The 15,575-nt window shown below is 46.8% G+C and overlaps 1 protein-coding gene across 23 annotated transcripts in view; it reads left to right on the top strand.

Annotated features, from left to right (window-relative positions):
• Rim (Rab3 interacting molecule) overlaps positions 1-15,575 on the top strand; it is a 67,186-nt gene that overhangs the window by 5,315 nt on the left and 46,296 nt on the right. For 12 of the 23 annotated variants that reach the window (XM_076783309.1, XM_076783324.1, XM_076783308.1 and 9 more), the window contains exons 2-6: positions 2,633-2,837; positions 12,176-12,448; positions 12,945-13,163; positions 14,030-14,264; positions 14,440-14,463. In XM_076783309.1, the coding sequence (XP_076639424.1) occupies positions 2,633-2,837; positions 12,176-12,448; positions 12,945-13,163; positions 14,030-14,264; positions 14,440-14,463 (956 nt within the window). Of the gene's footprint in view, positions 1-2,632; positions 2,838-8,870; positions 10,528-12,175; positions 12,449-12,944; positions 13,164-14,029; positions 14,265-14,439; positions 14,464-15,575 lie in introns of those variants that run through there. The other 11 variants (XM_076783320.1, XM_076783315.1, XM_076783311.1 and 8 more) reach the window with 6 other exon arrangements.

Below are 15,575 nucleotides of genomic sequence, written 5' to 3'. Positions count from 1 at the left end.
ATTTCATAACACGGTTTATAGTTGTTGCCCATCGATTTTACGAGAAATATAAATCGATGTTCGTCCAGAAATAACTTGGCTCCTGTCATCCGTGTCATTCGTCTCTAGAACAGAAAAGGTATCGCTTATAAAATCTTGCAATTTCCGTATCGTTGGATCAAAAGTGACCCAACGTTCGTCATCGAAGAATATAAATTTTTGTGTTTTATATGTCTCCTCCGATTCTCTGTAAATGACGTTCGCGGTCTAAGAATAATCAATTGTCGTAGCAAAAAAAAAAAAAAAACGATAAAAATGATACAATGAAGGAGGAAGTTCGGACGTGGAAGCACGGAAAATGGAAGATTGTGCGGTAGTTTGGATGCGTTACGAGGGAAAATTCATGTTCTATAGCAACGCGGCTCGTGTGAAATGTGTTGCACGAGCCTGGCAGGATTTTGTGGGACAGAAAAGTCGCGTTGGAGCGCGAGCGCCAACCACGGAGGTGTTCGTTAAGTAACCTACATTTCTCCGCTCGGTTCTCCGCTTTTGATCTCCCCTTTTGTCACGGAGGGATATTTTTTCGCGTGCGGATAGCCACGAATCGTCGGAGAGCTAGAGCCGCGGTGATCGCCGTTGCGTGCACGCGACTCGCACGATTATCGGTAAAGTAATTAGAGAAACGTAGGCGAACTCGGTGTACTTTGTGTGACATGCCGCCGCGACCTTTGTCTCGATCGGCAAACTCAAAATTTAGGTTACTGCTTCGCGACTGTTCGATGTTATAATTTCCGCTGCGAACTCCGTCGAGTTCGCTGCTGAATTTTACGGAGACCGTAGATTCTGTTTATGCTTTTAGCAGACCTGGAAAGTATCGGTTCAATAAGTAATTTCGTACAATTCACGAAGATATACGGCGACGTGCGAACATTTCCGGACAATTAGAATCCCACCAGTTCTGTACACTTAATTTCTATTTTGCTTATATTAAGATTCATAGACGCTGCAATTTTCTGCGGATTTGTCTCGCGTAATGCGGAAATTCTGTACAAACGATCGTTGTTTGTGTATCTTTGTCTCTAATACTCATCTAAAAAGGACCATTATTAGATGGTTTTGCTACCTCTACTCGAAAAATCTTCCCTCGTATAAAAGAAAATATCAGTTGCTTATAGGGTGGCCTTAAAGATCACGAACAGAAAGAGTCCGTCGTGTTCTTGCCTTTCCTGTTGTTTTGGCGATCCAAGCTTGAACTCGACCGTGCCAATAACCCTTCGGTTACAGAGTGGAAGTTCCGTACACGCGACCTAGAGACCGAGACTTCCGGTCGAAATGCTCTAACACAGTGCCAAGTGTTCTTGCATTTCTCTTGCTCTCGCGTAAAATAGCGCTAACCTACTTGGCTTAGAATCGTTCGTACCTGGACCAGCCAAGGCGTTCCTCCCCTGTGATTACGATGGTTAATATTGTTTAATACCACCACTCTCTTCGATTTCCGAACCGACTACATGCCCGATACGGTTAGAAGAAATTCCTACTCGTTGGAGTTGTTTTAATTTCTTTGACCAGTCGACTCAACAGGGGAACGGGAATATAGATCGCACATAGATCTGAGAATTTACGCGCAAAGGTAGAGAGAGGTAGCTCTTTCATAAAAGTTTCACCGTCTAGGCGGAAGACATAAAAGCATTCTGAGTTAGCGGCGGACAGAATAAATCGATGACATCGGTCACATTCCATTCCAGTTCAATTACCTCAGCGATAAATTGACTTTCGTCAGCATCAAAGTGTAACCGTTCCCTCGGCTGTAGCCACTCGTAATTCTATCTTCTCGCCACTAATCGACGAATTTTCTTTCGCGATCTTCTTCTCGAATAACCTTGCTAACAACCTTGAAAAATATACTCGAGCACCGTGTAACGGCGAAACTCGCCTCGAATCTTGGAGAAATTTGAGCAATGCGATTGCCAACCCTTTTGTTTCAAGTAAGCAGAAGTTATGGGGGCAAATAATGCGTAATTTTCGTACGATCCTCCATAGAAAAAAAATAATAAAGTTAAACCGTTGGACCTTATTTTTTCTCGAGTGCAACGATGCACCTGCAGGATGTAATAGCACTTTCTTTTTTTTTTACATTAAGAGGGTAAAATACACATATATTTCAAAGCGCGAATACTCAATGTTTTCGAGGATATGCGTAAAATACAGTACGACTTGTACTACGGCGTAAGTAGAAACATCAATTAATGGTCAGACGCGCCAGCGAAATCCTATTCAGTCGCACGCGTACGATGCGTGAGAGTGAACACATTTGTGAAATGACTTCTTTCGAATTACCGCGGTCGAGGGGTTGTGGAAATAGCAGCTTGGCTGTAGATTTTCGTCCGTCGCGTTGCCTTTTGAATTTTGAAAAGCGTCTCTCGCCGAGACGCGAATAAATGCGTTATAGTTTCGAACTGGAGGAATCTGGAGACGCAACGTGATGCTCGCAGTTATTTGTAGCGTATCGAAAGCACCGGCAGCGGGGGAGGGAGCCGTGCGGGAGTTGGTTTATTAGTTGAAATATCGGGAGGGTAGGGTTTCCCGATGTCGCGAAACTTTTCCCTTTTATATTTCCTCGGCAAATAATTTTCTCTGTCGCTGTTGTTCACAGACGAAAGCAGGACGAGGTGAAGATCCTCGAGAACACGATACGCGCCTACTCGGAGAAGCATAAGAAAGCGGGAGTGGAGCTGCACGCCACGTGTCTCATATGCCTGAAAACGAAGTTTGCCGCCGGCGCCGGCCACACCTGCAACTACTGCAGCATCCTGTGCTGCGCACGCTGCGGTGGAAAGGTCAATCTACGGTCGAACAAGGTAGGGGTGAGATTCGGAAAAGAAGCGGGAAGATATATTGTCTGGAGAAATCGCAACTCGTACACCGTGCGCTCCAATTCCTGCTGTTTTTGTTAACCTCGTTGCGTTTCACCCTCCGCTCCGACACGGTACGATGCCTCGAATATTACTCGCTGCTTAACCCATCAATTCTGCTCGGTCTTTCGCTTTCAATTTAAAACATTTATCGACGGTCGGGCGTGAACTATCGAGGCTAGTTACTCGCGTCTTATTACGTAACGAAATTCGAGAAAATCTAGATTCAAGGAAGCCCTTAAGAAATTCGGTTCGTTTAATGGAGCGCCGTCCGCACCGAGGCGCTCGATAATCCGCTAGTTTTCTTTTAATTACGAAAACCACTTAAATTTAGTGAACATCCACACTTTGAGGGATCACGAGTTTTATTTGTCGTCATGCCGGTCAGGATTGCGACCGAAAAAGATTCATTATCTAAATGAAGGGATCAAAGGGAATCCTCTATAATAGTGTATTCGCGGTGCGCGAAGAACGGAAACGCTTTGCTCTTGTGACATTTCGAGGATCGGTCTTTTCACCAGCGTAGAAGATCTAGATAAATTTCGACAGCACGTGGATATTTTATCCGTTGGATGGTTAATCTTTTTATCAGGAAAACGTATGTGCGCCCAGTTGGACGTTCGCACGGAATATTTAACGTAAAGGTACTAACGTAATTAGCATGGTACAAAGGAAGATAGATATCTTGGAGAAGACACACAGTTTACAACAACATATTTCGATATCATAAAAATTCCTGACGTTAATTTTCACTTGTAACGATTGTTACACCATCGAGAGAAAGTATCGTGGATCGAGACTCTATTCGTTTAAGTCCAGGGAAATGGTCAGGCCATGGGTTAACGAGATACGTCATCCGATCGATAAACGAGATCGTCGATCGTGCACGCCAAGGTCCACCGCGAACAATGCAAATCAATGTTTTCATGGTGCGAGAACCAACCCGAAAAGCAGAGTCACTCGAGATCCCCTCGATCATAGTTATAAGCGGTCGATGGAATCTCGATGGGAAACTCGTTGGAATCAGAGATCGATTCGATTAATTTTCATTGGTAGGAATTAACGGAGAGTTCATTTTCTCAACAAGAAATCGGTCAGAATCTAGAGAGCACCGATACGAGCTCGGTCGATGCCAGAGAATTGCTTTGCTCGGATGTTTTAAGGGTTCCCGTGACTCGACGCGATCGCAGGGCAAAGTTCACAGAAAATTGAATCAACAGGACCGTGATTTATCACGATTCAAGGGATTCCCATTTATTCTCGTGAAGAGATTACGAAACGTCATCGCGACGATGCGACCGATTAAAAACGCGACCGATCATTGTTAGGAAATGTCAGCTTCCTGGAAACAATTAAGGGCAGCATATCGTAAAAGACGATAACCGACCGCGTATCGTACGCTTGAAATACGTGGAAATAATTGACCTACAGCGAGCCTCTGGCCCGCCTCTCTCTCTCTCTCTCTCCGTTACACCAATTAACCCTTATCGCGGACGCGTGTACATTACGTCTGTGGGCGTAATGTCGTCGCTAAATAGCTGCCCCACGAATACGTTTTCCATTTATGCGTTGGTATTTCCAATTCTATCAAATTCTATCGACAATTTCGATAGGATTTTCATCAATGAGAATGAATTAGTATTTACGATTCGCAGCACGGAGGCGTTCGAACTTTTTTATTTCGTACACACCTTGTATTTGAATATGCGTGGTTCTTTTGCATCGTTCGTCGTTCGAACCAATGTCGTTGATTATAATTCGTCGTTTGACTAGCAAGAGGTAGATGTTGCTCGATCAAAGAGAAAGAATCTATCGGTAGTGGGAAGAAGGATTTCATCCCTCTCGTTAATCTGAAAGAAATGGGGATAATCGAAAAATGACTTGTAATTAACGTCGAGGACAATCAAACTTCGTTTTCGAAACGGTTATATCCGTATCCGAGAAATAAGAGCGCCACGAATACGTATAGAGAATACACGCGCGTATTCTAGCCAGCAAGTGGCGGTATAATAATGAAAGCAGACGCGCGGAACTTGGGCTTACAACTTCCTGTAAGTTTATTGGTTTTCATCGTACTTTCGCGTGGCTTAAGAAATGGAGGTTGGCCGTGCAGTCGGTTAAAGTGGGCCGGTAGTTACTTGATAGTTTCCCGTACCACGTATTCCACGAAAGGAGCAAACGATCGACAACAAGTAATAGTATCTCTGAAAATATTTCGTTGGTCGGTCTCCGTCCCAAAAACAAATTTTTAATCGTCTACCGTTGTATAATTGCGCCGTTGAAAAAATTGTGGGACAATATTGACCGCCTAAACTCTTTGTGGACGACTTGAATTACCATCGGGTCCAGGAAACCCGCGTTCGAACGAGCGTTCAAACATCTGATTTAATATGCTTGAAAATACACCGGGTGATGGAACGAAACGCAGAGAAATGCGCGCGCGCACTCTGTTCGTAGTGGCTGGTCCCGCGCACGTACTCCCACACTACTCACCCTCCAGGGCCACACGCAAGTACGATGATAAACGTCACGGCGCGCGTTACGACATCATCGATCCGAGCGGAACGCTCGTACGTTTCCTCGCTCGAGGAGTCCAGCACCGCGATGCGATACCCAGCTTCGTCTAATTATGCTCGGCGATCCTGACCGACGGAGGTTCCTCGATTCGTGAAATCTCAGGGCCCGAAGGAACCTCCATCGCGCGCCTCGATTTCGCAGCCCGTCCATTTCCGGTCGTCGAGCCGCGGTCATCCGCGTTTACACAGCAGCCTTTGTCCTCGTCTTGCTTCTTTTTTCCCTTTTCGTCGCCGTGGTTTAGGCTCTCTGCGTGGGAGCCTATGAATGGGGCGCGTCCCTGCGTGACGTCACCGAGCGTGTAGAGGGGGGGAGGGGGTGAGGGGAACCGCGGGTGGCGGGGCGGGGTCAGGAATGAAGCGCGGGGTGGACGAAGGTGTGGGTGGCCGTGGATGAATGCCGGGCGGCGTGCAAAGGGGGAGGGGGAGAACGTGACGCAACATATTGATCTAAGTTTCGTAGGGAGGGTTACAGTCTATGATAGGCTAGTGGGGTGCAGGGAGGAGGCGGCCACGAAGAACGGAATACAAGGTGGCCGGCAAATTTACGTTGTTCCTTGTTTCGACACGGTTGACTCGTGTTTGGCGTGCCGGGGCCACCGATCGGGGAGAACCAGTGGCTTCGGTGCGGCTGCGAGCGTGGGTGGAAGGGTTGCCACACGAAAAAGAAACCAAGACGCCACGGATACCGACGACATTCCGTTTCTAATGATCAAATCGAACCGCTGGACGGTCGGAAACTTTTTTAGAAAGGTTCTTGGTAAATCGATGCTGTCGACCAAAGTATCGTTAAATCGATACTTTGGTCGAAACCGCGTTTCCAGGAAATATGCCGCGTCGGCATAGTTCGCGTTGCCCATCGAATTATGGCCATTTTCGATTAATGACTCGCCGTTCCCAAATTGTTGAAGATCCGGAAGGCAGTCAAGCACGCGGAGGTAAATAGCTGCAGAGGTCCGTGGGGACGCGGTCGCCTCGGTCCAAGGCTGTGTGTCGATCTATTGTGTGCTCGTGTACGGCCGAATGCACGTGTGTATCTCTGGTATTTATGTCAGAGGAGCAGAGACTGACGGTAATTCTAATCGAACGCTACTCGAGGAAGTATCCTTCGTTCCAGTACAACATTCCTCCTTGTTTCGTCTGTCTGGGAAGCGATACTTGGTCCTTAAAATCCTCAGGCATCGTTCAAATTTTTTTACCAATCGTATAGATCGCTTTTCTCAAGAATTGTATCGTACGACCGGGAGGCTACTACTATAAATTAACACAGCCAAATTCGTCGCAATATAGTTTAAGATAGGGGGAATTTAATTCCCTAGAGTAAACAAAATTCGAGGAAAATGACAAATTATTTGTCCTTCGTTATGCTCGTGCGCTTTCGAGTAGCATTGGTAGAATTTATGAGATCGCGTTATACTTGTAAGATTTACGCCATCGTAGGAAGTCAACGTAGCAATCTCGGACAGTGTTTCCTCCAAGTTGGTTCGAACGACTCGCAGGCGGACCGCGAGAAGTCCTGTGCTCGAGGATGATTAAACGCGCGCTTGCGTGATTCCCATAACGAGCCGCGGCTGTGTTTCACATAAATAAGCCGCTGTTAGTCGAAAGTTGCCCAAGTTTCTCCTACTTTGGCTCGCCGAAGGCATCTGTCGTTCCTCGACCGGCTTCTTCCCCTCGGCCCCAGCCAGCAGTTGAAATCCTCCTGTGTATGTAGGACAGCTGAAAAGTTCGGACGACAAAGTTCGCGCTCGTGACGGTAATGTGCGCGGATCCGTGGCCCTCCGTCGACCGAAAAATTCTGAAGCGAAAAGGTCGAAGTTGTTCAGAGACATAAACCATCGTGAATAGAACCGAGCGATCACGAAGCCTCTGTACGGTAATTAGCTGTTTACGTAGGCGTACAGGCCTACAAACTTCTTTGTTATAGAATCAAACATCAGCGATTCCCTTGTTAGCGATTTCGAGACTCGTCATTTCGGTTCACTGATTCCTCACACAGATCGTCGTGCCCATAAATTTTCTAATTAACTTGAACTTTCTGCCGTGCGTATATACGTAATACTTAAGCATGATTTCAGGTTGGGCTCGAAAAGATCGTGTGGGCACTAGTTGACTCGAATACGTCGTCCAAGCACCGATATCGCTCGGCATTCGAAAGCTCCTTTTCTATTTGAAAGGTCGTTCTCGATACGTGGTTATCTAGTAACGAATAAAAATCGACGAAAATTCTGACGGGACAGCGTCGTCGCCGTTCAGGAAAGTATCCTCTGTGGATCGAAGAGCGTTGTTTAATCGGCGAGACGATAATTCGTCGCGAGCGTCACGGATGGTAGCACCGTATTATTGGCGGCGTGGCGAGTTATCGGATTGGTTTGAACGAGCGTATCGATCCTGGCCTCTGTACTCGAGGCAACGGGACGTCAACGTCCATACCGATGTCTGTGCCATCGTCGTCGTCGTCGTCGTCGTAGTCGTCATTGTCTGGTCTCGATCGGCGACGCCGTTCCCTGCGTTGACATAGGCTGCGTACACAGGGTCCGTGATAAAGTAATCTGAATTAATTGGGCTCTAATTAATTAATGCAAATCACGGGCAACTCGGCTCGAGCCGACAAACTAATGATCATTTACGTTACGGCCGAACACGCAGCGCCGTGTTCTCGTTCTCTTGGACCACCTCCCTTGGCCGACCGTTAAAGGAGAGGGTGAGACGACTCGAGGGCTATCCCTCCCCACCACCAGCGTTTCTCTGTTTTTAGGCTCGGAAAAATAGCGCACACGTACAGTCTGTCACACTGAAAATCGATCACCTTTATCGTTAATTTTCTTTTTTCTCCATAAATAATAATATATAGACGCGATACGATACAAATCAGCGATTATTTGTCGTCCCTTTCGATCATAGATAACTGGACAATTCAAAATGCCGACAGTTTTGTCTAGTCTTAAAAATATGTATCTTAGTTTGTATCGCGATATAAAATAATAAATATAAATTATTCCCTGTTAATGATTTACATAGCAGTTTGTTGAAAAATGAATGGTTAACGAACGGTGGAGGATTATTCAGTGCGAGCGACTGTACGTACGTACGGAATGTTCCGGGGGGGGGGGGCGAAAAAGGTGCTACTAGCACGGGGATGAGCGAGGGTGGTGGAAAGGGGTTGAGCTCTTGACATATTGCTACCTAGGCAACTCGACGAAGTGCTCTTCAGGTTCTCCCTGTCTCCACCTATCTTTCCTGCTTCGTTTCTCGCTCTTCTCCTTTCTATCCACCCCTCCTGGCCCCGGTCCTCCGGTTCTTTCTTCTCTTTTTTTTTTGCCGCCCGTACACCCTTTCTCTTTCCTTTACTGTTCGGTGCACTCTCTGTTCCGCGGACGAGCTGCCAGTCTGCAACGAGGTTCGGTCGGTGTTGCAAGTCCCTTGGAAAAAGGAGGGCTGTTTTTTGTACGCTTCCGTCGGTTTCGCAGCTCGGGGGACGGATTCGCGCACGACCGCGAATCGTTGCCAGGTACCCTGGCTCGACGACCGTCCACGTACATCGGGAGTTCGTTTGTTCGTTGTGCTCGTTACTTTCTCCGCGAATATCTTGGCCACCCCGATTCCTGTCGTTTGCCTCTAATCTCGCAATGGGAATGCTCAACGGTGCACAAGTGCTGGATATTTTAAGTAATTTTCTTTGCTACCGGAGCCCGTGGCACGCTCTACGCCGAACTATGTTGCAGCAAGGGAAATAATTACGTTCGTTCGAAACGAGGATTTGGGAAGCCTTTTAGAGAAGGAACACTCTTTCTCTCTCTCTCCCTCTCCCTCTCTCTCTTTCTCTCTCTCCTTCTTCATGAGAAACTATTCACCTACTAAACTGCGCGAGCAATAAGGTAAAAATCAATTCTCGTTCGCTGGTTCGCTGTTAAAAAAACTGGGACGCTTGGTTTTCTGCGAACGAAATTCCATCGGATCGCTGACTTTGATGTCTGGAGCTAGACAGTTCTTATCGCGTCCCGCAGGAAATTCGTAAAAGAAATTTCTTCGTTTTTTCAAGCTGTAAAAGTTTACAACGCTCTAGAAATTCACAGGCTGTTTCTTTTTGCCGAAAAGACACACCCTTCTAGTCACGATCACTCTTTTACACCCTACGCGTGCCCGCGAGCACGAATACCGGAACGTTAACCTTTGCAGTTGGACGAAAAGTACATTAAAGTATTATTTATGTAACAAGCTCCCGGTCTGTTAGGAACGTCGTTACAAGTTTTTTACGTAAGGCGTCGCCGTGGCAGCTCCAATATAATTACGTTATTTTGCGCAAAATTCACTATCGGGAGATGTATTTCATACTCTTTAGAAGATATAGAATCGTATCCTGATAAAATTTTTCGTTGTCAGCATGGTCGAAAATTGGCCTATTTTCGCCACCCTACTTTTAGAGCATAGGCGTAACGGTTTCAGTCTGGATAACAAGCACAACGACGCAACAAAGAAATCCCTTTCGTCGGAGCATCACCGTCGTCGTTCCTCTCCTCTTTGCAAACGTTCCTTAATTTTTCTCTCTCACGACTCCCATTCCCTTGATTACTTTTTGTCGAGCAAACAGGTCGAACGTTTCTCGCGTACCAGTCGAATCCCATTACCCGCGACTACCGTGGCTCTTGATTCGGGTCGCCTAATACAGGCAAACACGTTTTCATTTCCAAGCGTCGTCCTCGTCCCACGGATTAGCGAGAATATGGGCTCGCAGATCTGGGTTGGATTCATCGAGTAATAATAATGGGCAACGATAATCGTGTAAACTGCGCTGCGTGGTCGAACGTATCGATTCGCGCGCGAATAAGCGGCGTCTCTGGACCCTTTGTCGCACACCGGGCCGAGCCACGATTAGCCAGAAAAATTACTACCCCTGGAATCGAAAAATTTGGATACCAAGTCCCAAGTAGTTAACAACTACCTCGCGAACTCTCGGAAAATGTGTGTGTCTTCCAATTCGCATCACAGTGTCTGACCGACCGTGTTTCTATACGCATCGCTGTGTGATCGTGATCTTGGAGGAGTTTAGTGATTAGCGAAAGGTATGTAAGCCCCATTTTGATGTATTTCGAATAAAAATTAGTAGCTAGAGAAGTTAGAACCGCCGTCTGGCCCCCTGTAGTCCACGTGGAAGCTGTTCGCGTCGGGATAGACGAGAAAGAAACTACTTGGTGACCAACTATCGCGTTCTACTTATTTCGTGTTAACCGAGTTCTGTTTATCGGCTAAATGTACCGATTGCCAGGAAGTTTCGATCCTTCGAAGGTCCTCGCTACGAATAAAGAAGATAAAGAAAGACGGAGAGAGATTCGTTGGAAAAAAGTCAGAAAAAGAGGGAACTGCTACGAGCGGAATTTCTATAAACTGGATGATTTGGCTCGTTGATAGCTCGACAACGCGTTTTAATCTCCGTCGACTAGGCGGGATGTTGAAAAGCATGCTCGTAATTCAACGGCGAAACGAGCCGCGCTGTCCTTGCGCCGCGTTGCTCGCGCCATTATAGTTGGCGCAATAATACGCGTGAATGGGCATGGAAAGTGTTATCGATGGGAACCGGTATGGGCATTGTTTTATGGTTTGCTTCTAAATGGTCCATCCATCACGCTTTATCTTGATGGAGTATTCCGCAGGCCTATTCATCCTTCAAAACGTTCGACTGCCGCTCTGGCCCGCTAATTATTAGCCTTCGTTTATTGTATGCGCCGTGAATGGTTGCCTCGAAGAATGTGCTTTTCGCTAGAGACGCTCGATTTCGCTTTCCTCTCGGCGATGTTCTTGGCTGGTCGTCGCGTCTTCGAACTTCACTGCAACGGCTAGTGGTGGAAGGAACCGTGTCATTTTTTTTTTCCATTCAAAACGTAACGTAATCGCACACCTATCGGTAGACTCGCTATTTTCGTTGGCTGCTACGTAACTGCATCGGTGGCAGATCCGTTTAATTTAACGTTACTTGGAGTTGCGAGCGCGGATTTGCATAAGAATTTACCCCGAGGCGATGGCCCACCATAGAGCCTAGACTTGGTTAAAGGGGATTTTACAATTTCTCTCTGACGGAGTTTCTACTTTTTTCACGAATACTGGCGTTAAAAAATTTGTCTGTTCGGTCCACTGACCCCTCTGGGCGTTGTGTTTTCCCTCCTCGCAATTTGGGAACAATTATTTCTTAATAGATGTAATGAATGTTAGAGTTCGAGTACCAGGACCTGTCCAAGTATTGGGTCTTTTACCTTATTGCCAACGTCAAAGAATACATACGTTACGCGAGTTAATCGACCGCATAGAACGCACGTTCTTAAGATCCGCAAATTGAACCTCGCACTTTGGCTTATACGTTTCCAATTAGCATCGTAACTGGTCGACTTCCTATAGATAATTTCCTATTAATATCCTCGCTACAAGCAGTGACCTGGATCGATCAGTTCCAGGACTCTTTCCCTCGTTCTCTCTTTTCCCCTATCGGAGTTATAGATTATTTTAGTTAAATTACTATTGAACGTACGATGGGGTTTCGAAAAGGCTCTTTGAATAGTATCGAAATTCACATTACGCCGTACTTAATCATTGTCGAAGCTATCGAGGTTTCTTCGGTAGAACACTAGGTTCTCGATGGACTTTTCTTACTTTTGATGTTAATAAGATATTCCGATCGAGTCGTTGTGATCGGAGATGTGGAATTAATTGTGGTTTCAGGTGTTATGGTTGTGTATCTTATGCCGCAAGAAGCAAGAACTCCTGTCGACGACTGGAAAATGGGTGACGAAATCGAGCCTCGCTACCGTGGACAACGCGATGCTGCGACGGATGCAGGACATGCAGGTGGGTGGTCCTCCGGGACTCGTGGACCAAACTCAGGATAAAAGACCGAAACTCGAGAGAGCGCACAGCGCGGCTGAGAAGGAGAATTTGCCCTTGTTACAAAGGAGCGGAAGTCTGCTCAGAAGACAGTACTCTCAGCAAGAGCAAGTACGATTTACTCATCATTCATTTAAATGTTTGGCTACAGAGACGCGTCCCTGTGGTCAATATAGCACTCGTGCACGCACTGTTGCTCTGGATGTACAATGAAAACTACCGCAATACACTTCGCTATCTGTATGAAACGAACTCGATCGAAGCAAGCCGATGCCATTGATACATATCACCGTGTCTCGCTATTTCATTATCACAAATCCTAAACACCGTACCTTTGGACGATTCGATAACACAGTATACTGTACGATATATAGCGTAACGTTTTCTTAGAGTTGTTCTGCTCCTCGAACCATAAATTCTACCGGCCATCTTGCCAAACAGTGAATCGTCCAGAGTTACGAATACCCAAGCGTGCATATTTCCACCATGCTGATGAAACAATAACGCAACCATAGCACTGTTTGTACCCACTATTGCAACCCACATGCGATGAAGCAGACCCGGGACCTCTCGTACGACAAATGGAAGTTCCTCGTGGCGATTTCAGGTCCCAGTACGTCGGCTGTCGATGAACGATAGCGGAGTGGATATGTCCGTTTCGCCTCATTCGAGAGCCTTGCCGTCGCCCCACGTAGCTTCTCATCAAACGCAGCAACCGCCGAGGCATCCGGACGCGTACGCAGAGGATGATCCGAATCTCTACAGAGGGGAGATCGACGGTCTTATGAAACAGCAGAACTACCAGCGACAACGACCGATCTACCCGGTAAGGAGGACTGGTTCTCGATTGGCTCGTTCGTTCGAACATCCGATGACGTTAATGCTGGATATATGTATACTGCGAGAGAGACTTGGAAATTAAACATTCAACAAGTACGCTGCTCCGCTCCGTACGTGTTGCGAACGCGTAGGAGCGCCGCCGAGCGATACTCTTGCGTAGGCGGTGCTCGACGAGGCCTCTCAACGAGCAGTTTCCGGAAGATCCGTGAAACGAAGTTATCGGGACGAACGGTGGATTTTCGATGTCCGCTTTATCCTGGTTCTAGTTATTTGCTCGTTCGATCGACCTTACGATCTATTAGCGATCCAAAGGAAGTAGAATTTTAGTCGCTTACAATTAGTAGTACCCCAATTTTGCTACTATCTTGTGACCAAAGTACGCAAACGTAGAATTCGATCATGTAGAATTTTTGTTCTCGTTACGTGCTGTAATTAGAAGTCACCGTATGCAATCACCATTATCATGTATCGAGTCAGCTAGTTCCAATCAAATCACTAGCAAAGATCAAAGTATCCTGCACATTTTTCGTGCCATCTCTCGCACTCACTACCAGAGCAATCGTCCGCTGCAGTCGAATCGAATGTTCACGAGTTTAATGAACAGCTCTGCCAGGGAACCTTATTAACGAGCTCACGAGCAGACTCTACGAACTAACACGCGTATTCGAGCCTCCCGTTTTCTCGATTACACCTTTTGCTCTTTACTCCTTTCCAGCCGCCAAACAACTAATACCGTACTGTGCAAAGTGTTGTACGCAAACGACCGAAACGAAACGTCTTCTGCCCAATGGCTACGGGTTCTACTCGTACACTTGTTCTCCCTTGAATCCCAGACTCCGTTTTGCTTTACAGGATCAGAATACGGATTTTACAATGACATATGGTCAGCCGACGGTAGAAGCAGGTCTACCTCGATCCATAGTGCATCCTCCTCAGCAACATTCGGTGCATCAAATGCAGAGCGCGCGTCCCCCAAAATCCGTGGGTGGACAAGGCGCTCTACAGCCTCAAAGGAGCTTCAGCAGCAGCGAAGAAGAACGAAGCACACCTGAGTGTGCTAGCGACGAGCCTGACGAGTCAGAGAAGGGTGAGTCCACGTTTGATTTTTTATTTTATTTTATACTTGCGTAGACCGTCGCCAGTTGGTCATCGACCAGCCAAATATTATCGTGGTTAATTACGCGATCGGTCGACTCGACCGCGTTACAAATCGTCTTCGCGTCGTTCACGTCGGTTCTACCTCACGATTCTTCTTTTCGAAGCTCTCCCGATCGTTATTTACCCATGTAAGTATCTTTTCTTTTATTTATGCGAACCTGTAACGATTTTAAAAGTTTCGCGTCAGCCGGCTCTAGAACGCACCGAATCAATAATTTTCTTTCTTGGTCCAGATTTTCGTAGAGTATTTGTCGCAAGGCGATAACACGAATAAGATCCGCGAATTGGGTAAATGTTTTGGACAAATACAGAGTACGACAGTGCATAGGAGGGGGGGAAGGGGGTGACATTTCGGTTTGAGTCCGAAAACGGGCAGAGTGTTTGTTATTTGCTTCTTTGGATCTCTCGAAAGTTGTCGCGTAACTATAGATCCGGTTCGATCTTGTATACTCGTGAAAATGGTTGTAGAGGTGCCTTGTTTGAAGAATGAAGAAATACGCGAGAAAACCAAGTTCGAGGTAGCGACCTCGATGTTACGACCGGCAGGGCACGTTCAATCTCGTATCAGAGACGCGTTTAAGTTCTCTTTCTCTCGGATGCTTTAGACGTTCATCGCCACTGACAGCAATATTGCCCGTTACTCTTTCGAAATGTCACATCCCCACGACATCGGTCGTATAATTTAGCTGGGACGCGGTTAAACGTCAAATCCACCGTCGAATTACCGTCAGAAGCTGCTGGTGGAGAATCGGCGGCTGCGACGGAGACGTTAGGCCGAGCTGGTCGGGAGGGTCAGCTCTGCCCTTGAAACTCGCTGCACGAGAAGAGCGCAGGCTTTCCGTGTCAGCGGATAATTGGTTTACGGAGAACGTGTGCACCTGTATCGCGATATTTACAGGCGAGCCGACGAAGGAAAGTGTAATCGACCGATACGATGCTCATGCAGTCTGAAAAGCTCGCGCGTCGCCGCGTACGCGTGTTTACAAAGCGATTAACGCTTCAGCCGCTCCGACGGGGAGAGTTTGTTCTAACTTGGTCTAAGACCCACACCGGCACCGAGTTTCGGAACACGAACAAACCTAGGTTCCAAACTTTTATCGAATCTTTGTCGCCTAAGATGGGAGAGCATTGACACCTTGCGAAACGATCGCGAAAACAGCCCTATCTAGCGATATTATTCGTTCTTGTCGATCGTTCGAAGAGCCAGGAATCCGAAGATGGTGGTTTTGTTACATTAAAA

This window comes from Colletes latitarsis, chromosome 2, assembly GCF_051014445.1.
Source record: "Colletes latitarsis isolate SP2378_abdomen chromosome 2, iyColLati1, whole genome shotgun sequence".
NCBI classification, from domain to species: domain Eukaryota; kingdom Metazoa; phylum Arthropoda; class Insecta; order Hymenoptera; family Colletidae; genus Colletes; species Colletes latitarsis.
Note: the sequence above shows the minus strand (reverse complement) of the source record. Positions and strands in the feature narration are given on the sequence as shown.